We start from the raw sequence: 26714 nt of genomic DNA, 5'->3' as shown, positions 1-26714 counted from the left end.
TCATCAAACGCTTTGCGTCTTCGTACAACCGCTGTGGAATAATCATTGAAGAATGAGACCTTTGGACCTTTATGTTGACTACCATCAGAGCCGATGTTTCTAGCCGCATCCATGACACGCTGCTTGTCGGTGAAGTTGTGGAACTTTATAACCACCGGCCGTGGGCGCTGATTGGGACCGGGTATCGGTGCTTGAGAGCGATGGGCTCTGTCCAGCTTCACACGACCAGCCTTAGTGTCCATTTGTAGGTAGCCAGGGATCCATTCCTCAAAGAATTTGACTGAACGTGTCCCTTCAGAATTTTCCGGGAGTCCCACAACACGAATATTGCATCTGCGTCCTCGATTATCCAAGTCGTCAATGTGCTCCGCCATTTCGCGCACCTGTTTCTCAAGTGCTTTTATCTTAGCGTCCATAGATGTAGTTGAAGTTTCCACTGCAGCAATTCTTCCTTCCGCCTCAACAACACGTTTCACAACGCTCTGTATTTCAGCTGAATGGCCTGCTATTGCTTCCAAGACCGTTCTTATCTTAGCATCGATCACTTTAGTAATGTTATCAGTCATCTTTTGAATCATCAGGTCCATTGTGCCTGGATCCGCAATGGTGTTAGCTTCGCTAACGTTAGCTAGCTCCTCATGCACATCCACAAGGGTGGTGGTTTTGGTCGACTTCTTAGTAGTTCTATTGGGCATGTTGTCTGAGATTTTTGCGAAATAGTCATCAAGACTCATTATATGGTAACTTATTTAGCCAATTCTACCACTTTTTCAAGCTAGGAGATTAATGTAAGAATATAAATTTACGAATGCCACGAGAGCTCGCTGAAACACCGTGTTCTCTCTACGGCGCCATTTTGTCCCCCCAAGAATTTGTTCTTAACTGACTTGCCTAGTTAAATAAAGGATAAATAGTTGTACTGATAACAATATCGCTTTCCTGTGGTCCAGACAACAGCCAGTAACAGACTAATGTAGCACTGAAAATATCGGATCTGGTTAATTATTTATAGTATTATTCAGATACAAATATCTGATCTGGTTTTTAATTTATAGTATTATTCAGATATAAATATCTGATCTGTTTTTTTATTTATAGTATTATTCAGATATAAATATCTGATCTGGTTTTTTATTTATACTATTATTCAGATATTAATATCTGATCTGTTTTTTTATTTATAGTATCATTCAGATCTAAATATCTGATCTGGTTAATTATTTATAGTATCATCTCATTATCACAGTGAAGAGCACTCAGGTCAAAGCCTCTCCTCCTCAGCAGAGACTGACAGCTTCTGGTTCTGCATTATGGAATCTCTTACCTCTCTCAGTATCTGTCAAATGACTGATTCTCAACGTTGACCAGGAGAGGCAAATCAAATCAAATCAAATGTATTTATATAGCCCTTCGTACATCAGCTGATATCTCAAAGTGCTGTACAGAATCCCAGCCTAAAACCCCAAACAGCAAGCAATGCAGGTGTTGAAGCACGTTGGCTAGGAAAAACTCCCTAGAAAGGCCAAAACCTAGGAAGAAACCTAGAGAGGAACCAGGCTATGTGGGGTGGCCAGTCCTCTTCTGGCTGTGCCAGGTGGAGATTATAACAGAACATGGTCAAGATGTTCAAATGTTCATAAATTACCAGCATTGTCAAATAATAATAATCACAGGCAGAACAGTTGAAACTGGAGCAGCAGCACGGCCAGGTGGACTGGGGACAGCAAGGAGTCATCATGCCAGGTAGTCCTGAGGCATGGCCCTAGAGCTCAGGTCCTCCGAGAGAGAGAAAGAAAGAGAGAAAGAGAGAATTAGAGAGAGCATACTTAAATTCACACAGGACACCGGATAAGACAGGAGAAGTACTCCAGATATAACAAACTGACCCTAGCCCCCCGACACATAAACTACTGCAGCATAAATACTGGAGGCTGAGACAGGAGGGGTCAGGAGACACTGTGGCCCCATCCGATGATACCCCCGGACGGGGCCAAACAGGAAGGATATAACCCCACCCACTTTGCCAAAGCACAGCCCCCACACTACTAGAGGGATATCTTCAACCACCAACTTACCATCCTGAGACAAGGTTGAGTATAGCCCACAAATATCTCCACCACGGCACAACACAAGGGGGGGCGCCAACCCAGACAGGAAGATCACATCAGTGACTCAACCCACTCAAGTGATGCACACTTCCTAGGGACGGCATGAAAGAGCACCAGTAAGCCAGTGACTCAGCCCCTGTAATAGGGTTAGAGGCAGAGAATCCCAGTGGAAAGAGGGGAACCGGCCAGGCAGAGACAGCAAGGGCGGTTCGTTGCTCCAGAGCCTTTCCGTTCACCTTCACACTCCTGGGCCAGACTACACTCTATCATATGACCCACTGAAGAGATGAGTCCTCAGTAGGTTGAGACAGAGTCTGCGTCTCTCACATGGGTAGGCAGACCGTTTCATAAAAATGGAGCTCTATAGGAGAAAGCCATGCCTCAAGCTGTTTGCTTAGAAATTCTAGGGACAATTAGGAGGCCTGCGTCTTGTGACCGTAGCGTACGTGTAGGTATGTACGGCAGGACCAGATCGGGGAGATAGGTAGGAGCAAGCCCATGTAATGTTTTGTAGGTTAGCTGTAAAACCGTGAAATCAGCCCTTGCCTTGACAGGAAGCCAGTGTAGGGAGGCTAGCACTGGAGTAATATGATCCATTCTTTTGGTTCTAGTCAGGATTCTAGCAGCCGTATTTAGCACTAACTGAAGTTTATTTAGTGCTTTATCCGGGTAGCCGGAAAGTAGAGCATTGCAGTAGTCTAACCTAGAAGTAACAAAAGCATGGATTAATTTTTCTGCATCATTTTTGGACAGAAAGTTTCTGATTTTTGCAATGTTACGTAGATGGAAAAAAGCTGGTCCTTCACAGTTTTATTTGAGACTACTGTACAACCATTAAGAGTAATTGTCAGATTCAACAGAATATCTCTTTGTTTCTTGGGAGAGCAGAGTTCTGTTCTGTTGTAGACTCAGAGTTCTGTTCCCTTGCTGATTGTCTGTCTCTGTGTTTGATAGTGTTTGCATGCTGGTTGATTAACGTGGTCTGGTGTGGTGATAAGCCCCTCTTGTGGTTCCAGAGAGACACAGGACAACCGGATGCTCCCGACTGTAAAGGACAACAGTGGCAGCCACGGCTCTCCCATCAGTGGCAAGCTGGAAGGCATCTACTTCAGCTGCAACACAGAGTTCAACACAGGCAAGCCCCCCCAGGACTCCCCCTACGGACGCTACCGCTTCGAGATCCAGGCCGAGGTCCTGTTCAACCCCAAGACCAACCTGTACTTCGGGGACTTCTACTGCATGTACACAGCCTACCACTACGTGATCCTGGTGCTGGCCCCAGAGGGCTCCCCAGGGGACCGATTCTGTAAGGGCCGCCTCCCGGCGCTGGACATCTTAGACAACTGCTTCCTGACATGCACCCAGGAGGAGGAGGAGGGGGGGCTGGTGTTCCACCACGCCCAGGATGTGATTCTGGAGGTGATTTACACCGAGCCCGTGGACCTGGCCCTAGGCAGCGTGGAGGAGATCCAAGGACACCAGCTCAGTAGCATGTCCACCATCAATGCTAAGAAGGACCCCAGTTGCAAGACCTGCAACATCAGCGTGGGACGCTAACCAGCAAACTGTGGGGGAGGAAGGGGGCGTTACTACGAGGTCCCTGCAGTTCTACGGATAATAATACTTCTCTAACCCTATTGGCTGTGGTGATTCTCTAATCCTATTGGCTGTGGTGATTCTCTAACCCTATTGGCTGTGGTGATTCTCTAACCCTACTGGCTGTGGTGATTCTCTAACCCTACTGGCTCTGATGATTCTCTAACCCTATTGGCTGTGGTGATTCTCTAACCCTGCTGGTTGTGGTGATTCTCTAACCCTACTGGCAGTGATGATTCTCTAACCCTATTGGCTGTGGTGATTCTCTAACCCTATTGGCTGTGGTGACTCTCTAACCCTACTGGCTGTGATAATTCTCCAACCCTACTGGCTGTGGTGACTCTCTAACCCTATTGGCTGTGGTGATTCTAACAGTCATATTATACATATTAACAGTCTAACAGTCATATTATACAGGTGCAATGTAATGATATGCCAAAGGTAACAACACCTTGACCAAGCTGCTAGAAACAAGCCGTGGTAACAGCTTCAACAAGGCATAATGGATTAGTATTACGTAACATGGTCTTGTAATGGAATGTGATTTCTGGATGATTCTACGGTAGTGATTCATTCCGATCGTGGGTTATAGGTATTGCGGTTTTTAAAGACAAGTTCCTACGGAGCTGACATATTCAGCGTTTACAGTGAATGGGATCTCCACGAATGAAGGAACAATACCTATAACCCGCAATGGGATTGAATCCCAGCCTGAAGCATGGCAGGTTGCAGCATTACACTGATGTCAGTCTGATGTCTTCACATCCTCATTGTTGTCTGATGGGTTCTGTGTTATATGTATTGCAATCATTAACAGAAACCACATTATCCTGTGTTCAACATAATAAACATCTCAAAACAAAGATAGAACATTTTATTTTTACTGTATAAAAAATAAGTGAACCAGACTTTGATCATAGCCAAAGGATAGATTAGAAACATTCTAAACAAAATAACTGTTACGTCAGTAAAAGCTAAGTGAGCGTGTGGTAAAGCTAACATTCAAACTGGTAAGTCAGTAAATGCTAAATGAGTGTGTGGTAAAGCCAACATTCAAACTGGTAAGTCAGTAAATGCTAAATGAGCATGTGGTAAAGCCAACATTCAAACTGGTCGTGTATCTAAGGATGTGTACAACAGATCCTGACCAAGACACATGATCGGATAGAAATGTGTCACATTTAACCACAGCTGACTGTAGCACAACAATTCAACAGTTGATGTTGGTTGTCATGCAGAGACACAAAACAAGAGTGAATTCTACTGCAGTCAACTGTTACAGTACAATCTGACATGTTTCTGATTGTGGATTCTTGATGACAGGGCAGGCTTGCACAGAGTTGAATTTTGAGCCATTTATAGCGGTGTCTCATGCCGTACACACTTAGAAAACAAGGTGCTATCTAGAACCTAAAATGGATCTGAAGCTGTCCCCTTTAAAGAAACCTTTTGGTTCCAGGTAGAAACATTTTTGTTTCCAGGTAGAACCCTTTTGGTTGTAGGTAGAACTCTTGTTTCCAGGTAGAACTCTTTTGGTTCCAGGTAGAACCCTTTTGGTTGCAGGTAGAACTCTTTTGGTTCCAGGTAAACTCTTTTGGTTGCAGGTAGAACCCAGAACTCTTTTGGTTCCAGTTAGACCTCTTTTGGTTCCAGGTAGAACTCTTTTGGTTCCAGGTAAACTATTTTGGTTGCAGGTAGAACTCTTTTGGTTGCAGGTGCAACTCTTTTGGTTGCAGGTAGAACTCTTTTGGTTCCAGGTAGAACCCTTTTGGTTCCAGGTAGAACTCTTTTGGTTGCATGTAGAACCCATAACTCTTTTGGTTGCAGGTAGAACCCAGAACTATTTTGGTTCCAGGTAGAACTCTTTTGGTTCCAGGTAAACTATTTTGGTTGCAGGTAGAACCCAGAACTCTTTTGGTTCCAGGTAGAACTCTTTTGGTTGCAGGTGCAACTCTTTTGGTTGCAGGTAGAACTCTTTTGGTTCCAGGTAGAACTCTTTTGGTTGCAGGTGCAACTCTTTTGGTTGCAGGTAGAACTCTTTTGGTTCCAGGTAGAACCCTTTTGGTTGCAGGTAGAACTCTTTTGGTTCCAGGTAGAACCCTTTTGGGTCCAGGTAGAACTATTTTGGTTCCAGGTAGAACCCTTTTGGTTGCAGGTAGAACTCTTTTGGTTCCAGGTAGAACCCTTTGGTTGCAGGTAGAACTCTTTTGGTTGCAGGTAGAACCATTTTGGTTGCAGGTAGAACTCTTTTGGTTCCAGGTAGAACCCTTTTGGTTGCAGGTAGAACTATTTTGGTTGCATGTAGATCCCTTTTGGTTGCAGGTAGAACTATTTTGGTTCCAGGTAGAACCCTTTTGTTTCCAGGTAGAACTCTTTTGGTTGCAGGTAGAACCCTGTTGGTTGCAGGTAGACCTCTTTTGGTTGCAGGTAGAACTCTTTTGGTTGCAGGTAGAACCCTTTTGGTTGCAGGTAGAACTCTTTTGGTTGCAGGTAGAACTCTTTTGGTTGCAGGTGCAGGTCTTTTGGTTGCAGGTAGAACTCTTTTGGGTACAGGTGCAACTCTTTTGGTTGCAGGTAGAACTCTTTTGGTTCCAGGTAGAACCCTTTTGGTTGCAGGTAGAACTCCTTTGGTTCCAGGTAGAACCCTTTTGGTTCCAGGTAGAACTCTTTTGGTTGCAGTTACAACCCATAACTCCTTTGGTTGCAGGTAGAACCCTTTTGGTTCCAGGTAAACTCTTTTGGTTGCAGGTAGAACCCAGAACTCTTTTGGTTCCAGTTAGAACTCTTTTGGTTCCAGGTAGAACTCTTTTGGTTTCAGGTAAACTATTTTGGTTGCAGGTAGAACCCAGAACTCTTTTGGTTCCAGGTAGAACTCTTTTGGTTGCAGGTAGAACTCTTTTGGTTCCAGGTAGAACCCTTTTGGTTGCAGGTAGAACTCTTTTGGTTGCAGGTAGAACCCTTTTGGTTGCAGGTAGAACTCTTTTGGTTGCAGGTAGAACTCTTTTGGTTGCAGGTAGAACCCTTTTGGTTGCAGGTAGAACTCTTTTGGTTGCAGGTAGAACCCTGTTGGTTGCAGGTAGACCTCTTTTGGTTGCAGGTGCAGCTATTTTGGTTGCAGGTAGAACTCTTTTGGTTGCAGGTGCAACTCTTTTGGTTGCAGGTAGAACCCATAACTCCTTTGGTTGCAGGTAGAACACTTTTTGTTCCAGGTAGAACTCTTTTGGTTGCAGGTAGAACCCTTTTGGTTGCAGGTAGAACTCTTTTGTTTTCAGGTAGAACTATTTTGGTTGCAGGTAGAACTATTTTGGTTGCAGGTAGAACCCATAACTCCTTTGGTTGCAGGTAGAACCCTTTTGGTTGCAGGTAGAACTATTTTGGTTGCAGGTGCAACTCCTTTGGTTGCAAGTAGAACTCTTTTGGTTGCAGGTAGAACTCTTTTGGTTCCAGGTAGAACTCTTTTGGTTGCAGGTAGAACTCTTCTGGTTGCAGGTAGAACTCGTTTGGTTCCAGTTAGAACTCTTTTGGTTCCAGGTAGAACTCTTTTGGTTTCAGGTAAACTATTTTGGTTGCAGGTAGAACCCAGAACTCTTTTGGTTCCAGGTAGAACTCTTTTGGTTGCAGGTAGAACTCTTTTGGTTCCAGGTAGAACCCTTTTGGTTGCAGGTAGAACTCTTTTGGTTCCAGGTAGAACCCTTTTGTGTCCAGGTATAACTATTTTGGTTCCAGGTAGAACCCTTTTGGTTGCAGGGAGAACTCTTTTGGTTCCAGGTAGAACCCTTTGGTTGCAGGTAGAACTCTTTTGGTTGCAGGTAGAACCCTTTTGGTTGCAGGTAGAACTCTTTTGGTTGCAGGTAGAACCCTGTTGGTTGCAGGTAGACCTCTTTTGGTTGCAGGTGCAGCTATTTTGGTTGCAGGTAGAACTCTTTTGGTTGCAGGTAGAACCCTTTTGGTTGCAGGTAGAACTCTTTTGGTTGCAGGTAGAACCCTGTTGGTTGCAGGTAGACCTCTTTTGGTTGCAGGTGCAGCTATTTTGGTTGCAGTTAGAACTCTTTTGGTTACAGGTGCAACTCTTTTGGTTGCAGGTAGAACTCTTTTGGTTGCAGGTAGAACCCATAACTCCTTTGGTTGCAGGTAGAACCGTTTTTGTTCCAGGTAGAACTCTTTTGGTTGCAGGTAGAACCCTTTTGGTTGCAGGTAGAACTCTTTTGTTTCCAGGTAGAACTATTTTGGTTGCAGGTAGAACTATTTTGGTTGCAGGTAGAACCCATAACTCCTTTGGTTGCAGGTAGAACCCTTTTGGTTGCAGGTTGTTCTGCCCCTGAACAAGGCAGTTAACCGACTGTTCCTAGGCTGTCATTGAAAATAAGAATTTGTTCTTAACTGACTTGCCTGGTAAAGTCAAATTTAAGAAAATTGTTCCCAAGAAAGCTAAGGTAACTGAACTAAATGACCATGGCCCGTAGCACTCACTTCTGTCGTCACAAAGTGCTTTGAGAGACTAGTCAAGGATCATATCACCTGTTACCCTAGACCCACTCCAATTTTCTTACCGCCCCAATAGATCCACAGACGATGCAATCGCCTGCACACTGCCCTATCCCATCTGGACAAGAGGAGTGCCTATGTAAGAATGCTGTTCATTGACTACAGCTCAGCATTTTAATTTAAAAAAAAGAAAAATATTTAACCTTTATTTAACCAGGTAGGCCAGTTGAGAACAAGTTCTCATTTACAACTGCGACCTGGCCAAGATAAAGCAAAGTAGTGAGACAAAAACAACACAGAGTTACACATAAACAAACGTACAGTCAATAACACAATAGAAAAATCTATGTACAGTGTGTGCAAATGTAGAAGAGTAGGAGGTAAGGCAATAAATAGGCCATAGAGGTGAAATAATTATAATTTAGCATTAACACTGGAATGGTAGATGTGCAGATGATGATGTCCAAATAGAGATACTGGGGTGCAAGAGGAAAATAACAATATGGGGATGAGGTAGTTGGGTGGGCTATTTACAGATGGGCTGTGTACAGGTACAGTGATCGGTAAGCTGCTCTGACAGCTGATGCTTAAAGTTAAAGAGAGGGAGATATGAGACTCCAGCTTCAGTGATTTTTGCAACACCATAGTACCCTCCAAACTCATCATTAAGCTTGAGACCCTGGTTCTCGACCCTGTCCTGTGCAAATGGGTCCTGGACTTCCTGACGGGCCGCCCCCAGGTGGTGAAGGTAGGAAACAACATCTCCACTCAGCTGATCCTCAACACTGGGGCACCACAAGGGTTCATTCTCAGCCCTCTCCTGAACTCCCTGTTCACCCACTACTGCGTGGCCATGCACTCCTCCAACTCAATCACCAAGTTTGCAGACGACTCTACAGTGGTTGGCTTGATTACCAACAACCACAAGACGGTCTACAGCAAGGATGTGAGGGCCCTCGGAGTGTGGTGTCAGGAACATAACCTCTCATTCAATGTCAGCAAAACAAAAGAGATGATCGGAAACAGGAAACAGCAAAGGGAGCACCCCCTATCCACATCGACGGGAAAGCAGTAGAGAAGGTCGAAGGTTTTAAGTTCCTCTGTGTACATATCACCGACAAACTGAAATGGTCCACCCACACAGACAGTGTGGTGAAGAAGGCGCAACAGCGCAACAGCAACCTCTTCAACCTCAGGAGGCTGAAAAAATGTGGCTTGTCACCGAAAACCCTCACTAACTTTTACAGGTGCACAATTGAGAGCATCCTGTCGGGCTGTATCACCGCCTGGTACAGCAACTGCACCGCCCACAACCGCAAGGCTCTCCAGAGGGTGGTGCGGTCTGTCCAACGCATCACCGGGGGAAAACTACCTGCTCTCCAGGACATCTACAGCACCCGATGTCACAGGAAGACCAAAAAGAACATCAAGGACCTCAGCCACCCGAGCCACTGCCTGTTCACCCCGCTTCCATCCAGCCAGCAGGCGAGATCAGTACAGGTGCATCAAAGCTGGGACAGAGAGCTGGGACAGATCAAAGCTAGGACAGATTAATAAACAGCTTCTATCTCAAGGCCATCAGATTGTTTAAGAGCCACCAGTAGCACAGAGAGGCGACTGCCTACCTACAGATGAGAAGTTTGTTGTTCTCCTCCTGCTGTATATTTCTGTCTGAATGTTTCTATCTCGATGTTCAACAGTCTGGCCTCTTTCTGTAGCGAGTTGGAGAAATGACTACGCCTGGTTTGGACACGTTAGACGAGGAGATGAACTGCTAGCAGCCCCGTCAGTATGGCTCTCACTGGAACTGTCCGCCATCTTCCTTCCCGCAACGTCAACAGAGCGGAGTGGTTAATGTTTGTGGTGGTTTGTTGTGATGATGTATGTGTAGACAGTGACCCCCCGTCGCCACCTGTGGAAGGCGCTGCTCAACTGAACGGTCCAGAAATAACTACGCTACATCTACACTGAGTGGACAAAATATTAGGAACACCTTCCTGGTATTGAGATGCACTCCCTTTTGCCCTCAGAACAGCCTCAGTTCGTCGGGGCATGGACTCCAGGTGTTGAAAGACTTCCACAGCGATGCTGGCCCATGTTGACTCTAAAGCCCATGTTCACATAGTTCTGTCAAGTTGGCTGGATGTCCTTTGGCTGGTGGACCGTTCATGCTTGTTACACGCAGGAAACTGTCTGAGCGTGAAAATCCAGCAGCATTGCAGTTATTGACACAAACCAGTGTGTCTGGCACCTGCTACCATACCTGCTCAAAGGCACTTAAAACGTCACCCTCTGAACGGCACACATACACAATCCATGTCTCTACACACACGTACACTACACACACACACACAATCCATGTCTCTACACACACGTACACTACACACACACACACAATCCATGTCTCTACACACACGTACACTACACACACACACACAATCCATGTCTCTACACACACATACACAATCCATGTCTCTACACACACATACACAATCCATGTCTCTACACACACACACACAGTCCATGTCTCTACACACACATACACAATCCATGTCTCTACACACACACACAGTCCATGTCTCTACACACACATACACAATCCATGTCTCTACACACACATACACAATCCATGTCTCTACACACACATACACAATCCATGTCTCTACACACACACACACAATCCATGTCTCTACACACACACACAATCCATGTCTACACACACACACACAATCCATGTCTCTACACACACATACACAATCCATGTCTCTACACCACGTCTCTACACACACATACACAATCCATGTCTCTACACACACATACACAATCCATGTCTCTACACACACATACACAGTCCATGTCTCTACACACACATACACAATCCATGTCTCTACACACGTACACTACACACACATACACAATACATGTCTCTACACATACACAATCCACATACACAATCCATGTCTCTACACACACATACACAATCTGTCTCTACACACATGTACACATGGATGTTGTATTGTATATATGTGATAGTAGAGTAGTGTCCTGAGGGAACACAATGTGTTGTGAAAAGTGTTATGAAATGTAATGTCATTTAATATTTTTTATTGTATATAAATGCCTTAATAATGCTAGACCCCATGAAGAGTAGCTGCTGCCTTGGCAGGAACTAATGGGGATCCATAATAAACCCCAGGAAGAGTAGCTGCTGCCTTGGCAGGAACTAATGGGGATCCATAATAAACCCCAGGTAGAGTAGCTGCTGCCTTGGCAGGAACTAATGGGGACCCATAATAAACCCCAGGAAGAGTAGCTGCTGCCTTGGCAGAAACTAATGGGGATCCATAATAAACCCCAGGAAGAGTAGCTGCTGCCTTGGCAGGAACTAATGGGGATCCATAATAAACCCCAGGAAGAGTAGCTGCTGCCTTGGCAGGAACTATGGGGATCCATAATAAACCCCAGGAAGAGTAGCTGCTGCCTTGGCAGGAACTAATGGGGACCCATAATAAACCCCAGGAAGAGTAGCTGCTGCCTTGGCAGAAACTAATGGGGATCCATAATAAACCCCAGGAAGAGTAGCTGCTGCCTTGGCAGGAACTAATGGGGATCCATAATAAACCCCAGGAAGAGTAGCTGCTGCCTTGGCAGGAACTAATGGGGATCCATAATAAACCCCAGGAAGAGTAGCTGCTGCCTTGGCAGGAACTAATGGGGATCCATAATAAACCCCAGGAAGAGTAGCTGCTGCCTTGGCAGGAACTAATGGGGATCCATAATAAATACAAATACAAAAATTGACTCAAGGCTTAAAATCCTTCTTTAACCCGTCTCCTCCCCTTCATCTACACTGATTGAAATGGATTTAACAAGTGACATCAATAAGGGATCATTGCTTTCTCCTGGATTCACCTGATCCTTCTGTCATTGAAAGAGCAGGTGTTCCTAATGTTTTGTATTCTCAGTGTAAGTCAACCTCATAACTGAACACTATTCAAACATTATGTATGTGTATGTTATTATATTGTTAAATAATTGTTAAATTGTTAAATAAAATCCCCCAAAGTATTTGGAACATACTGTAGAGATGGATGAAAACAACCTCAGACTGTTTCAGTTTAAACACAATTTATTTCTGCTTAAATAATGAATGGGATCATCCATGTTGGTTGTCATGTGTTACCAGATCATCAATCAATGCTTTAGGTGGTCTCATATGAAGAGAATCAACGGAAGGAAATATGGCACCAAACCCCAAAGAAAAAATGCCCCTTTAAACTACAGCAGGCTTAGAACATAACATTACACTGCTAAAATAATGACCAATGATTGGTTTGGAGCAAATACGCATGAGAACTGTTAACCCTTTCCAATGTGTCAGTCTACATTATATATTGGGGTAATACCTCTCTAACCCTTTCCAATGTGTCAGTCTACATTATATATTGGGGTAAACACTCTCTAACCCTTTCCAATGTGTCAGTCTATATTATATATTGGGGTAATACCTCTCTAACCCTTTCCAATGTGTCAGTCTATATTATATATTGGGGTAATACCTCTCTAACCCTTTCCAATGTGTCAGTCTACATTATATATTGGGAGCTCTCATATCTCCACGTCTTTAATAGTAGAGGCATATTCCATGTTACACAGTGGGCCCTCATAAAGCATTAGAATGAAGTCTCCCTCTCTGTCCTGCTGTCCCCCAGGTGGCTGTGTGTTCATGTCTCTTTAAAACAGTCAGTACCAGAGCAGAGTAGACAGACACTGATAGAAGTAACACCTTATTTCATAATACAATGTTCGCAAATGAGGAAAACTAAGTCAAACCAGGTGAATCTCATGCATCAAAATATTAGTACTCTGAGGAAATATGTTCACAGAAGTGATGTTTGAGAGTTGCAGTGGAGTTAGGTTAAAATCAAGCTACCATTTCGATTTGACAAATATTTCCTGCTGATAATTAGACATGTGCAGTAACACCCAAGCATTTTCATAAAGGTGGAATCAATATAGGCATTTCATTCCAATGCTTTGCGAAGCTGTCCTACCAGTGCAGAAAACAAACTATCAGTGACTAACTTCAGAAGTTTTTACAGTGTCATTTATATACAACCAAACCACCCGTTGTTATTAAAAAACACAACCACATTATACACCCACCCCAGTGGTGTGGCTACAGGACAGAATATATAAGGCTTGTAGAAGGTGACTCCAAGTGTTCCTCTAATCTGTCAATCAAACGTCCTGTTGTACCTCATTGGTCCGAGAGATGCTTGGAGGCGTGGCTACTGTTGTCCTGACGCCATGATGGAGCAGACCACACCCCTGTTCTCCTGTCACCGTGGTAACAACAGGTCATGACTGGAGCCCAGGTTGTGGACAGAAAAGTAAGTTTTTCATGCTCATGCGAAATCAAATAAAGTGGTCTTGCTGTAAAACCATGCGTTAACGTGAAAGCTGCAGACACACGTTCTGATTGGCTGTTCTCCTTGCTTCAAGTTCCAGTCATCTCCCTTCCAGGAAGTCATGAAACATCAACAAACCTGCAAAACAAAAAACATATGATAGGTGATTTAGATCAACATGAGTTTAATTCTCTCACCACTGTGTATGTTGTGAATAGTTTGTCTCTCTTGATTAACCAACTGCACCAACCAGCTAAACTAACAAGACTGCAAGGCCCTCAGAAAGTGTGAGTTAGCATGTTGTCAGTAGGGTCACATCTCTAGGGGGCTGAGTTAGCATGTTGTCAGTAGGGTCACATCTATATAGGGCAGAGTTAGCATGTTGTCAATAGGGTCACATCTCTAGGAGGCTGAGTTAGCATGTTGTCAGTAGGGTCACATCTCTAGGGGGCTGAGTTAGCATGTTGTCAGTAGGGTCACATCTCTAGGGGGCTGAGTTAGCATGTTGTCAGTAGGGTCACATCTCTAGGGGGCTGAGTTAGCATGTTGTCAGTAGGGTCACATCTATATAGGGCAGAGTTAGCATGTTGTCAGTAGGGTCACATCTCTAGGAGGCTGAGTTAGCATGTTGTCAGTAGGGTCACATCTCTAGGGGGCTGAGTTAGCATGTTGTCAGTAGGGTCACATCTCTAGGGGCTGAGTTAGCATGTTGTCAGTAGGGTCACATCTATATAGGGCAGAGTTAGCATGTTGTCAATAGGGTCACATCTCTAGGAGGCTGAGTTAGCATGTTGTCAGTAGGGTCACATCTCTAGGGGCTGAGTTAGCATGTTGTCAGTAGGGTCACATCTCTAGGGGGCTGAGTTAGCATGTTGTCAGTACGGTCACATCTCTAGGAGGCTGAGTTAGCATGTTGTCAGTAGGGTCACATCTATATAGGGCAGAGTTAGCATGTTGTCAATAGGGTCACATCTCTAGGGGGCTGAGTTAGCATGTTGTCAGTAGGGTCACATCTCTAGGGGGCTGAGTTAGCATGTTGTCAGTAGGGTCACATCTATATAGGGCAGAGTTAGCATGTTGTCAGTAGGGTCACATCTATATAGGGCTGAGTTGGCATGTTGTCAGTAGGGTCACATCTATATAGGGCAGAGTTAGCATGCTGTCAGTAGGGTCACATCTATATAGGGCTGAGTTGGCACATTGTCAGTAGGGTCACATCTATATACGGCTGAGTTGGCATGTTGTCAGTAGGGTCACATCTCTAGAGGGCTGAGTTAGCATGTTGTCAATAGGGTCACATCTCTAGGGGGCTGAGTTAGCATGTTGTCAGTAGGGTCACATGTCTAGGGGGCTGAGTTAGCAAGTTGTCAGTAGAGTCACATCTCTAGGGTCTGAGTTAGCATGTTGTCAGTAGGGTCACATCTCTAGGGGGCTGAGTTAGCATGTTGTCAGTAGGGTCACATCTATATAGGGCTGAGTTGGCACGTTGTCAGTAGGGTCACATCTCTAGAGGGCTGAGTTAGCATGTTGTCAATAGGGTCACATCTCTAGGGGGCTGAGTTAGCATGCTGTTAGTAGGGTCACATCTCTAGGAGGCTGAGTTAGCATGTTGTCAGTAGGGTCACATGTCTAGGGGGCTGAGTTAGCAAGTTGTCAGTAGAGTCACATCTCTAGGGGTCTGAGTTAGCATGTTGTCAGTAGGGTCATCTCTATAGGGCTGAGTTAGCATGTTGTCAGTAGGGTTAGGGTTAGGATAATGGATCCAGACAGCCGGTTGCTGGATCCGACAGGATAATGGATCCAAACTGAGCATGTCCTGGAGACAACAGGATAATGGATCCAGACTGAGCCTGTCCTGGATCCGACAGGATAATGGATCCAGACTGAGCCTGTCCTGGATCCGACAGGATAATGGATCCAGACTGAGCCTGTCCTGGATCCGACAGGATAATGGATCCAGACAGCCGGTTGCTGGATCCGACAGGATAATGGATCAAGACAGCTGGTTCTTGGATCTGACAGGATAATGGATCCAAACTGAGCATGTCCTGGAGCTGACAGGATAATGGATCCAGACAGCCGGTTGCTGGATCCGACAGGATAATGGATCCAGACAGCCGGTTGCTGGATCCGACAGGATGATGGATCCAGACTGAGCCTGTCCTGGATCCGACAGGATAATGGATCCAGACAGCCGGGTTGCTGGATCCGAACAGGATAATGGATCCAGACAGCCGGTTGCTGGATCCGACAGGATAATGGATCCAGACTGAGCCTGTCCTGGATCCGACAGGATAATGGATCCAGACAGCCAGTTGCTGGATCCGACAGGATAATGGATCCAGACAGCCGGTTGCTGGATCCGACAGGATAATGGATCAAGACAGCTGGTTCTTGGATCTGACAGGATAATGGATCCAAACTGAGCATGTCCTGGAGCCGACAGGATAATGGATCCAGACAGCCGGTTGCTGGATCCGACAGGATAATGGATCCGACAGGATGATGGATCCAGACTGAGCCTGTCCTGGATCCGACAGGATAATGGATCCAGACAGCCGGGTTGCTGGATCCGAACAGGATAATGGATCCAGACAGCCGGTTGCTGGATCCGACAGGATAATGGATCCAGACACTCGGTTGCTGGATCCGACAGGATGATGGATCCAGACTGAGCCTGTCCTGGATCCGACAGGATAATGGATCCAGACAGCCGGGTTGCTGGATCCGAACAGGATAATGGATCCAGACAGCCGGTTGCTGGATCCGACAGGATAATGGATCCAGGCTGAGCCTGTCCTGGATCTGACAGGATAATGGATCCAGGACAGGATAATGGTTCCGAAAGGATAATGGATCCAGACAGGATACCACCTGGCTGTAGTGTTAAGTGATCCCCATTTCCCTCCATATTCTATCAGTCCTGAGCTCCATACTTGTACATACCAGGTTGAGCACACGACTCTTATCATTGATCCTTTTCCACTTGCTTCTTTTTCACCTTCGACCCTGACCCTTCTTCAGACTGAAACACACAGAGAGAGGGGTTAGACAGGACGATGGCAGAATGAGGGGCAGGCCCGCAGAACACACAGACCAGGCAGACTGAAACTCTTCTCCACTAGTGTCCTAGACATGCAGAAAGAAAGAAACACCAGGCAGACTGGAACTCTTCTCCACTAGTGTCCTAGACATGCTGAAAGAAAACACTAAGGGAGTTGTTAATTCACTACATCCAGCTGATTGGCATCACTCCACCATCAGGTTCATAGTCTGACCAGTAAACACTGACAGTCCAATGACATCACACTGACAGCAGGTCAGATTGAGCTCTCTGATCGCTTCACATTGAACTGAGCTGTCTGACAACCACACACCACAGCACTCTGAAGCATTCCACACTGCTAGTCTACGTCAGTGTCTACTGTCTAGTTGGAATTCTCTCCACTACTAGTCTACCGTCTAGTTGGAACTCTCTCAACTACTATTCTACCGTCTAGTTGGAACTCTCTCCACTACTAGTCTACCGTCTAGTTGGAACTCTCTCCACTACTAGTCTACCGTCTAGTTGGAACTCTCTCCACTACTAGTCTACTGTCTAGTTGGAACTCTCTCCACTACTAGTCTACTGTCTAGTTGGAACTCTCTCCACTACTAGTCTACCGTCTAGTTGGAACTCTCTCCACTACTAGTCTACCGTCTAGTTGGAACTCTCTCCACTACTAGTCTACTGTCTAGTTGGAACTCTCTCCACTACTAGTCTACCGTTAGTGTCAACACCACACTTCAGTCTACTCTATGATCATGGAGCAAACCTCAGTCTTTCCCCTCTGACCCTTAGAGCTCTCCTGCTCTGCCTTAGGGCCACCTCGGGAGCGCTTGTTTCTCTTCCTGCCCTTATTTTCCTTCCGGCCTCCTCCTCCTGCTGCTTCTCCTCTTCCTCCTGCTTCTCTTTCTCCTACTGCTCCTCCTGCTTTCACCTCCTCTGTAGTAGCAGTAGTAGTAGCAGTAAAAGTAGTTGCCGTAGCAGCAATACGACGTACTACTTTCCTGATGACCTTAGGAGTGGAGGGGTATAAAGTCATGTTAGGACAGAGGAATGGGGATGGGGGTTGGAGATGGGGAGGATGGGCATGGGGGAGATGTTCAGGTGATATCAGAAGAGGACAGGGTGATGATGTAATAGGGGTGTGCGGTGTGTAGTGAAGGGGGGTACAGCAGTTACTTTTCGGGTGACTATGTTTCCATCCTCGTCTGTGAACTGCTCTTCTGTCACTGACTCCACAGGGATGTTTCTGGCCTGTTCTCCCTGAGAATGATATGGTAGGATTTACCTGTCATCATTAGTTTACCTGAGGTTAGTTTACCGGTCATCATTAGTTTACCTGAGGTTAGTTTACCTGACGTTAGTTTGCCTGTCATCATTAGTTTACCTGAGGTTAGTTTGCCTGTCATCATTAGTTTACCTGAGGTTAGTTTACCTGTCATCATTAGTTTACCTGAGGTTATTTTGCCTGATGTTAGTTTACCTGAGTTTAGTTTACCTGAGGTTAGTTTACCTGAGTTTAGTTTACCTGAGTTTAGTTTGCCTTACGTTAGTTTACCTGTCATCATTAGTTTACTTGAGGTTAGTTTATATGAGTTTAGTTTACCTGACGTTAGTTTACCTGTCATCATTAGTTTACCTGAGGTTAGTTTACCTGAGTTTAGTTTACCTGAGTTTAGTTTACCTGTCATCATTAGTTTACCTGAGTTTAGTTTACCTGAGTTTAGTTTGCCTGACGTTAGTTTACCTGTCATCATTAGTTTACCTGAAGTTAGTTTACCTGAGGTTAGTTTGCCTGAGTGTAGTTTGCCTGAGGTTAGTTTACCTGAGGTTAGTTTACCTGAGTTTAGTTTACCTGAGTTTAGTTTACCTGTCATCATTAGTTTACCTGAGTTTAGTTTACCTGAGTGTAGTTTGCCTGAGGTTAGTTTACCTGTCATCATTAGTTTACCTGAGGTTAGTTTACCTGACGTTAGTTTACCTGTCATCATTAGTTTACCTGAAGTTAGTTTACCTGAGGTTAGTTTACCTGAGTTTAGTTTACCTGAGTTTAGTTTACCTGTCATCATTAGTTTACCTGAGGTTAGTTTACCTGAGGTTAGTTTGCCTGAGTTTAGTTTGCCTGAGGTTAGTTTACCTGACGTTAGTTTACCTGTCATCATTAGTTTACCTGAGGTTAGTTTACCTGAGGTTAGTTTACCTGAGGTTAGTTTACCTGTCATCATTAGTTTACCTGAGGTTAGTTTACCTGAGGTTAGTTTGCCTGAGTTTAGTTTGCCTGACGTTAGTTTACCTGTCCTCATTAGTTTGCCTGACATTAGTTTACCTGTCATCATTAGTTTACCTGAGGTTAGTTTACCTGAGGTTAGTTTGCTTGAGTTTAGTTTGCCTGAGGTTAGTTTACCTGTCATCATTAGTTTACCTGAGGTTAGTTTACCTGAGGTTAGTTTACCTGTCATCATTAGTTTACCTGAGGTTAGTTTACCTGCCCTAGGGACAATAGCAACACAAAGCTCCATTTGCAAAAAGCACTGACCCTTTAATACCACCACTCATCAAATAAACACACAGAACATTAAATGACTATGTCACATAAGATTAACTTCGTAGAGGGATTCAGAGAAAACCACAGGTGGTGATGGTAACATTGTACATGGAACTGAAAACACAAGCCAACATCAACAGTATGCAAGCCATGATGAAAGACTGAGTTTAACTACGTATATTAGAATGATGTGATGATAGAATGATCTGGAACAATGTGAGTGTGAATTCTTGCTGTGATATGAAACCTGTCAAATCGTTGATGTTAAAATGAAGAAAGGCTAGGAAGTAGATGGATGTAAAACATGCCGAAGTCTCCAGAGCTGTTGAGTGCTACTGTCATTCACTAGCTAATACCACATGGACAGTAGAACTAGCCGTGAACAGATCAACCCAGGCTGCCAGTAGCTACAGCTAGTTGGGAACAGCTGGTCAAGCAGAAAGGCAGCAGAGCTCTAGGTTCCTGTGGAGCCTGACTGTCACATCCGGCCCAGGCCACACAGACAGACAGGCCCAGGCCACACAGACAGACAGGCCTAAGCCACACAGGCCCAGGCCACACAGACAGGCAGGCCACACAGACAGACAGACAGACAGACAGACAGGCCCAGGTCACACAGACAGACAGCACATTGATAACAGCACAGGCCTCACTGGGGCAACACACCACTCAGTGCCACAAGCAGGCCAGGTACCTTCAGTATGACCCTCCGTCGGTACACCTTGGTGGTGACAGTCCGTTCCTCATCAGAGCTGGTCTCCTTATCTCTACCACCCTCCTGATGAACCAGGCAGGGTTAGGGCTCTGACTTCACAGTAACAACTATGTCCTGCGTTGCAACTGACATTTGGTTCAGAACAGCCCTGTCATAGATCCTGACTGACATGTGGTTCAGAACAGCCCTGTCATAGATCCTGACTGACATGTGGTTCAGAACAGCCCTGTCATAGATCCTGACTGACATGTGGTTCAGAACAGCCCTGTCATAGATCCTGACTGACATGTGGTTCAGAACAGCCCTGTCATAGATCCTGACTGACATGTGGTTCAGAACAGCCCTGTCATAGATCCTGACTGACATGTGGTTCAGAACAGCCCTGTCATAGATCCTGACTGACATGTGGTTCAGAACAGCCCTGTCATAGATCCTGACTGACATGTGGTTCAGAACAGCCCTGTCATAGATCCTGACTGACATGTGGTTCAGAACAGCCCTGTCATAGATCCTGACTGACATGTGGTTCAGAACAGCCCTGTCATAGATCCTGACTGACATGTGGTTCAGAACAGCCCTGTCATAGATCCTGACTGACAGGAATGATTTTAGATCCTGACTCAGAGGTTCGTCTTAAAGAAATACACTGTCCAGCCACAAGGGTTAAAAGTGAAGAAGTGAAGAAGATGCATTTGTTTTCCACCTTGATCCATTGAACGTGGTCTTCACCAGCTAGATATCAGAGTACATTGGTCTTTCTCATAACACATAAACCTTGTGAGTGAGATGAGAACAGAAGAACAGCCATGTCCACAATAACAGCACAGAGTCATGATGTGTTGAGTTACTTGGACTAACAGCAGAGTCATCATGTGTAGAGTTACCTGGACTAACAGCAGAGTCATGATGTGTAGAGTTACCTGGACTAACAGCAGAATCATGATGTGTAGAGTTACCTGGACTAACAGCAGAATCATGATGTGTAGAGTTACCTGGACTAACAGCATGTCATGATGTGTAGAGTTACCTGGACTAACAGCAGAGTCATGATGTGTCATGAGTTACCTGGACTAACAGCAGAGTCATGATGTGTAGAGTTACCTGGACTAACAGCAGAGTCATGATGTGTAATTACCTGGACTAACAGCAGAGTCATGATGTGTAGAGTTACCTGGACTAACAGCAGAGTCATGATGTGTAGAGTTACCTGGACTAACAGCAGAATCATGATGTGTAGAGTTACCTGGACTAACAGCAGAGTCATGATGTGTAGAGTTACCTGGACTAACAGCAGAGTCATGATGTGTAGAGTTACCTGGACTAACAGCAGAGTCATGATGTGTAGAGTTACCTGGACTAACAGCAGAGTCATGATGTGTAGAGTTACTTGGACTAACAGCAGGTCATGATGTGTAGAGTGCAGAGTCATGATGTGTAGAGTTACCTGGACTAACAGCAGAGTCATGATGTGTAGACTAACAGCAGAGTCATGATGTGTAGAGTTACTGGACTAACAGCAGAGTCATGATGTGTAGAGTTACCTGGACTAACAGCAGAGTCATGATGTGTAGAGTTACCTGGACTAACAGCAGAGTCACTGGAGAGTCATGATGTGTAGAGTTACACTAACAGCAGAGTCATGATGTGTAGAGTTACCTGGACTAACAGTTGACCTGGACTAACAGCAGAGTCATGATGTGTAGAGTTACCTGGACTAACAGCAGAGTCATGATGTGTAGAGTTACTTGGACTAACAGCAGAGTCATGATGTGTAGAGTTACCTGGACTAACAGCAGAGTCATGATGTGTAGAGTTACCTGGACTGATGTGTGAGAGTTACCTGGACTAACAGCAGAGTCATGATGTGTTAGAGTTACCTGGACTTACCTGGAAACAGCAGAGTCATGATGTGTAGAGTTACCTGGACTAACAGCAGAGTCATGATGTGTAGAGTTACCTGGACTAACAGCAGAGTCATGATGTGTAGAGTTACCTGGACTAACAGAGTCATGAGAGTCATGTGTAGAGTTACCTGGACTAACAGCAGAGTCATGATGTGTAGAGTTACCTGGACTAACAGCAGAGTCATGATGTGTAGAGTTGGACCTGACTAACAGCAGAGTCATGATGTGTGAGTGTAGTTACCTGGACTAACAGCAGAGTCATGATGTGTCAGAGTTACCTGGACTAACAGCAGAGTCATGATGTGTAGAGTTACCTGGACTAACAGCAGAGTCATGATGTGTAGAGTTACCTGGACTAACAGCAGAGTCATGATGTGTAGAGTTACCTGGACTAACAGCAGAGTCATGATGTGTAGTTACCTGGACTAACAGCAGAGTCATGATGTGTAGAGTTACCTGGACTAACAGCAGAGTCATGATGTGTAGAGTTACCTGGACTAACAGCAGAGTCATGATGTGTAGAGTCCTGGACTAACAGCAGAGTCATGATGTGTAGAGTTACCTGGACTAACAGCAGAGTCATGATGTGTAGAGTTACCTGGACTAACAGCAGAGTCATGATGTGTAGAGTTACCTGGACTAACAGCAGAGTCACTAACAGCAGATGTGTAGTTACCTGGACTAACAGCAGAGTCATGATGTGTAGTTACCTGGACTTAACAGCAGAGTCATGATGTGTAGTTACCTGGACTAACAGCAGAGTCATGATGTGTCAACAGCAGAGTCATGATGTGTAGAGTTACCTGGACTAACAGCAGAGTCATGATGTGTAGTTACCTGGACTAACAGCAGAGTCATGATGTGTGAGAGCAGAGTCATGATGTGTAGGACTAACAGCAGAGTCATGATGTGTAGTTACCTGGACTAACAGCAGAGTCATGATGTGTAGAGTTACCTGGACTAACAGCAGAGTCATGATGTGTAGTTACCTGGACTAACAGCAGAGTCATGATGTGTAGAGTTACCTGGACTAACAGCAGAGTCATGATGTGTAGTTACCTGGACTAACAGCAGAGTCATGATGTGTAGAGTTACCTGGACTAACAGCAGAGTCATGATGTGTAGAGTTACCTGGACTAACAGCAGAGTCAGATGTGTAGAGTTACCTGGACTAACAGAGTCATGATGTGAGTTACCTGGACTAACAGCAGAGTCATGATGTGTTACCTGGAGAGTTACCTGGACTAACATGCAGAGTCATGATGTGTAGAGTTACCTGGACTAACAGCAGAGTCATGATGTGTAGTTACCTGGACTAACAGCAGAGTCATGATGTGTAGTTACCTGGACTAACAGCAGAGTCATGATGTGTAGTTACCTGGACTAACAGCAGAGTCATGATGTGTAGTTACCTGGACTAACAGCAGAGTCATGATGTGTAGTTACCTGGACTAACGGCAGAGTCATGATGTGTAGTTACCTGGACTAACAGCAGAGTCATGATGTGTAGAGTTACCTGGACTAACAGCAGAGTCATGATGTGTAGTTACCTGGACTAACAGCAGAGTCATGATGTGTAGAGTTACCTGGACTAACAGCAGAGTCATGATGTGTAGTTACCTGGACTTTGTGCTGTGACCCCTGCACTCCTCCCTCCTCCTGCTGCTGCTCCTTGCTGCTTGGTCCTGCTGTGCTGTCCTCTTCCAGAGTCCTTCTGCTTCCCTCTTCCTGCCCTCCTTGTGATGCTGACGCCCTTCCCTCGTCCTCGACCTGGCCATGACCCTTCACCCCGTTGGATGAACCCTGGGCCTCAGGATGTGACCCGGGCTGGGACAGGAAGTCAGCGTGGTCTCCATTGGATTTCTCTGCTGGTCGGACAGGTGATGTCGTCAGGGAGTCCAGGGAATTCACAGGGCTTGGGGAGGAGGAGGGGTGACAGGGGGAGGAGAGAGGAAGGGGAAGAGAAGAGAAGAGGGGGGGGGGAGGGGGGGGAGAGGGAGGGCGAGGGGGAGGGTGGGGGAGGAGGAGAGGGGAAAGGGAAGAGAGGGAGAGGGAGGGTGAGAGAGGGAGGGCAGAGGAGGAGGTGGGGAGACAGGGGAGGAGAGAGGAAGGGGAAGAGAGGAGGAGGGGGAGGGTGGGAGAGGGAGGGAGGGAGGGAGGAGGGGGAGACAGGGGGAGGAGAGAGGAAGGGGAAGAGAGGAGGAGAGTGTGAGAGGGAGGGAGGGCGAGGGGGGCGGGGGAGAGGGAGGGCCGGGGAGATTACAATTAGAATTAGAAAAACATTGTCCACGCAATGTGGAAATACACTACATGACAAAACGTATGTGGACACCTGCTCGTCAAACATCTCATTCCAGTTGGTCCTCCCTTTGCTGCTATAACAGCCTCCACTCTTCTGGGAAGGCCTTCCACTAGATGTTGGAACATTTATGCAGGGCCTGGCTCGCAGTCGGCGTTTCAATTCATCCCAAAGGTGTTCGATGGGGTTGAAGTCAGGGCTCTGTGCAGCCAGTCAAGTTCTTCCACACCGATCTCAACAAACCATTTCTGTATAGACCTCGCTTTGTGCACAGGGGCATTGTCATGCTGAAACAGGAAAGGACGTTCCCCAAACTGTTGCCACAAAGTTGGAAGCACATAATCATCTAGAATGTCATTGAATGCTGTAGCATTAAGATCTCTGTTCACTGGAACTAAGGGGAACGAACCATGAACCATTATTCCTCATCCACCAAACTTTACAGCTGGCACTATGCATTGGGGTAGGTAGCGTTCTCCTGGCATCCGCCAAAACCAGATTAATCTGTCGGACTCCCAGATGGTGAAGTGTGATTCATCACTCCAGAGAACGCGTTTCCACCATCGAGAGTCCAATAGCGGCGAGCTTTACACCACTCCAGCCAACGCTTGGCATCACGCATGGTGATCTTAGGCTTGTGTGCGGCTTCTAGGCCATGGAACCCCATTTCATGAAGCTCCCGACAAACAGTTCTTGTGCTGATGTTGCTTCAAGAGGCAGTTTGGAACTCGGTAGTGAGTGTTGCAACTGAGGACAGACGATTTTTAAGCACTACGCCCTTCAGCACTTGGCAGTCCCCTTCTCTAAGCTTGAGTGGCCTTCCACTTCATGGCTGAGCCATTGTTGTTCCTAGATATTTCCACTCCCCAATATCAGCACTTACAGTTGACCAGGGCAGAGCTAGAAGGAAACATTTTTGACGAACTGACTTGTTGGAAAGGTGGCATCCTATGACGGTGTTACATTGAAAGTCACTGAGCCAGTACAAGCCATTTTATTTGCAATGTTTGTCTATGGAGATTGCATGGCTGTGTGCTGATGTTATCCACCTGTCAGCAGGTGTGGCTGAAATAGTGAAACCAGTCATCTGAAGGGTCCACATACTTCTGGTGATGTAGTGTATGTCTTGGGCTTCACCACATATAAACAGACTTTAAAGAGACCAAAACAATGCTGTCATGACTGAGATGACAAAGAGGGAATGTTCTTCAGAGTAAAGTTCTGCCTGGTGTATAATAACATGGATGTAGCCTATACTGTATATACAACATTATTAATGTTTAATAATAATATGAGAATAATATGAGATCCTACCTGGTGTCCTGGAGGTCGTTGCCCTCAGCACTCAGACTGCGGCCAGGTGTCGGGGGCTCCACGTTCACGCTGGACGTCTCACTATGCCAACCTGCAGGTGATGACATCACATCTTTGTCTGCCTGCTGAACCTGAGACAAGATGGCGTTTATCCTTTCCTCCGTCATCTCCTCGTCCTCCGAGCCTTCCTCCAGCCCCATCTCCTCCAACAGAGACTTTAACTTCTCCTCACTCAACTCCCCCTCCTCCTTCTCTTCCCCGGGAGGACCAGACACACCACCCTCTACCCCCTCTCCCCCCAGGGCAGGCCTAAAGCCTAGGGTCTCTGATGGGTCTCCTCTGGCTCCAGCCAGCCACTCATCCTCCCTGACCACCCCCTGAGGAAGATCAATCTGATGTATCAGCATCCCCATGTCAACATCCTGCTCAGCCTCCTCTCTCAGCCCTGCCTCCCTGTTATGGGGCTTGTATGAGGCCACTGACTCTCTGCTAACCCCTGTGTCATCTTCAGTGAAGGTCACTTTCCCGGCACCCTCCCCGGCGCCCTTCCCGGCTCCCCGGGAGTCTAGAGGTCCAGAGGTGTCTTCCTCTACCACCATTGTGGGGGATTGAGCATGGGAGGCGGGGCCTGGGGTGCTGGTGGTCTGGGTGAGTGACAAGTCACATGGTCTAGTGGGCGTTCTAGAGGGGGAGTCTAGGCCAGCGTCCTCGTCAAAGAAGTGGTCGCTGCTTAGCGGGGTGGGGGGCTGACAGATCAAACCTGTGGGGGTCTGAAGCTCCAGCTGGATGCTGCTGGAACCTGGATGAGATAACCACAACACAGTGGAGCTGAGATGGAGGGACACAACAACATGAAGACACTCAGCATGTACAGGAGGAAGGAGGATGGACGAAGGAAGGAGGAAGGAAGGAGTGCTGTTCATATAATACCGCCACCTGCAGATAATCACTTATACTCTTATAACAAACAGGCAAGCTGTTAGCATTCAGCCTAGCAGGTAGCAGGTAGCTAGCAGTTCTTTACATGGCTCATCTGCAAATGGCCTGTTGGAATACAGGCCTGGATATGACATGATAATGAGTTTAGTCAACAAGTAATCTGTGATGTTAATCACATGGATATGTAAGTACAGAGGATGAGCAGTGAAAAATAAGGAACTACATATAGACCTGTAGTTCCTATATACATACCTGATATATAGGGGGGCGGGGCCTAAGGAGGGACTACATATAGACCTGTAGTTCCTATATACATACCTGATATATAGGGGGCGGGGCCTAAGGAGTGACT

At 46.0% G+C, this 26714-nt stretch overlaps 3 protein-coding genes and 1 long non-coding RNA gene across 17 annotated transcripts in view; 1 reads left to right on the top strand and 3 right to left on the bottom strand.

The window, feature by feature from the left end:
- Nucleotides 1-2972: 2972 nt before the first annotated feature.
- On the top strand, nucleotides 2973-4553 carry LOC112253573 (phytanoyl-CoA hydroxylase-interacting protein-like). Its single transcript, XM_042313645.1, has one exon. The coding sequence runs from the start codon at nucleotides 3144-3146 to the stop codon at nucleotides 3663-3665; it is 522 nt and encodes a 173-aa protein (XP_042169579.1). The 5' UTR covers nucleotides 2973-3143; the 3' UTR covers nucleotides 3666-4553.
- Nucleotides 4554-12300: 7747 nt separating this feature from the next.
- Nucleotides 12301-26714, bottom strand: part of LOC112253201 (ankyrin-3) — a gene marked incomplete at its 5' end in the record, with an annotated part of 64511 nt that continues 50097 nt past the window's right edge. For all 10 annotated transcript variants that reach the window (XM_042313634.1, XM_042313636.1, XM_042313635.1 and 7 more), the window contains 7 exon segments: nucleotides 12301-13738; nucleotides 16547-16625; nucleotides 17416-17658; nucleotides 17826-17909; nucleotides 19886-19969; nucleotides 23431-23725; nucleotides 25424-26222. In XM_042313634.1, coding sequence (XP_042169568.1) covers nucleotides 16569-16625; nucleotides 17416-17658; nucleotides 17826-17909; nucleotides 19886-19969; nucleotides 23431-23725; nucleotides 25424-26222 — 1562 coding nt within the window.
- On the bottom strand, nucleotides 17987-19879 carry LOC121843806 (uncharacterized PPE family protein PPE21-like). 5 transcript variants are annotated; one of them, XM_042313640.1, is made up of 2 exons: nucleotides 18145-19879; nucleotides 17987-18099 (listed from the first exon to the last, which is right to left on the bottom strand). In XM_042313640.1, exon 1 carries the CDS (start codon nucleotides 19163-19165, stop codon nucleotides 18191-18193), a length of 975 nt encoding a protein of 324 aa, XP_042169574.1. In that variant the 5' UTR covers nucleotides 19166-19879; the 3' UTR covers nucleotides 17987-18099; nucleotides 18145-18190. The 5 variants fall into 5 exon arrangements, with proteins under 5 accessions (XP_042169574.1, XP_042169576.1, XP_042169577.1 ...); XM_042313642.1 differs by having other exon boundaries at nucleotides 17987-18411; nucleotides 18472-19879; XM_042313643.1 differs by having other exon boundaries at nucleotides 17987-18597; nucleotides 18661-19879.
- LOC121843807 lies at nucleotides 21421-22458 on the bottom strand. Its single transcript, XR_006081748.1, has 3 exons — nucleotides 22089-22458; nucleotides 21580-21723; nucleotides 21421-21483 (listed from the first exon to the last, which is right to left on the bottom strand). It is a non-coding gene; the product is annotated as an uncharacterized LOC121843807 (long non-coding RNA).

This window comes from Oncorhynchus tshawytscha, unplaced genomic scaffold (genome assembly GCF_018296145.1).
Source record: "Oncorhynchus tshawytscha isolate Ot180627B unplaced genomic scaffold, Otsh_v2.0 Un_contig_917_pilon_pilon, whole genome shotgun sequence".
Classification (NCBI taxonomy): domain Eukaryota; kingdom Metazoa; phylum Chordata; class Actinopteri; order Salmoniformes; family Salmonidae; genus Oncorhynchus; species Oncorhynchus tshawytscha.
The sequence above is the reverse complement of the archived record's forward strand: the minus strand, read 5'-3'. Positions and strand labels throughout refer to the sequence as shown.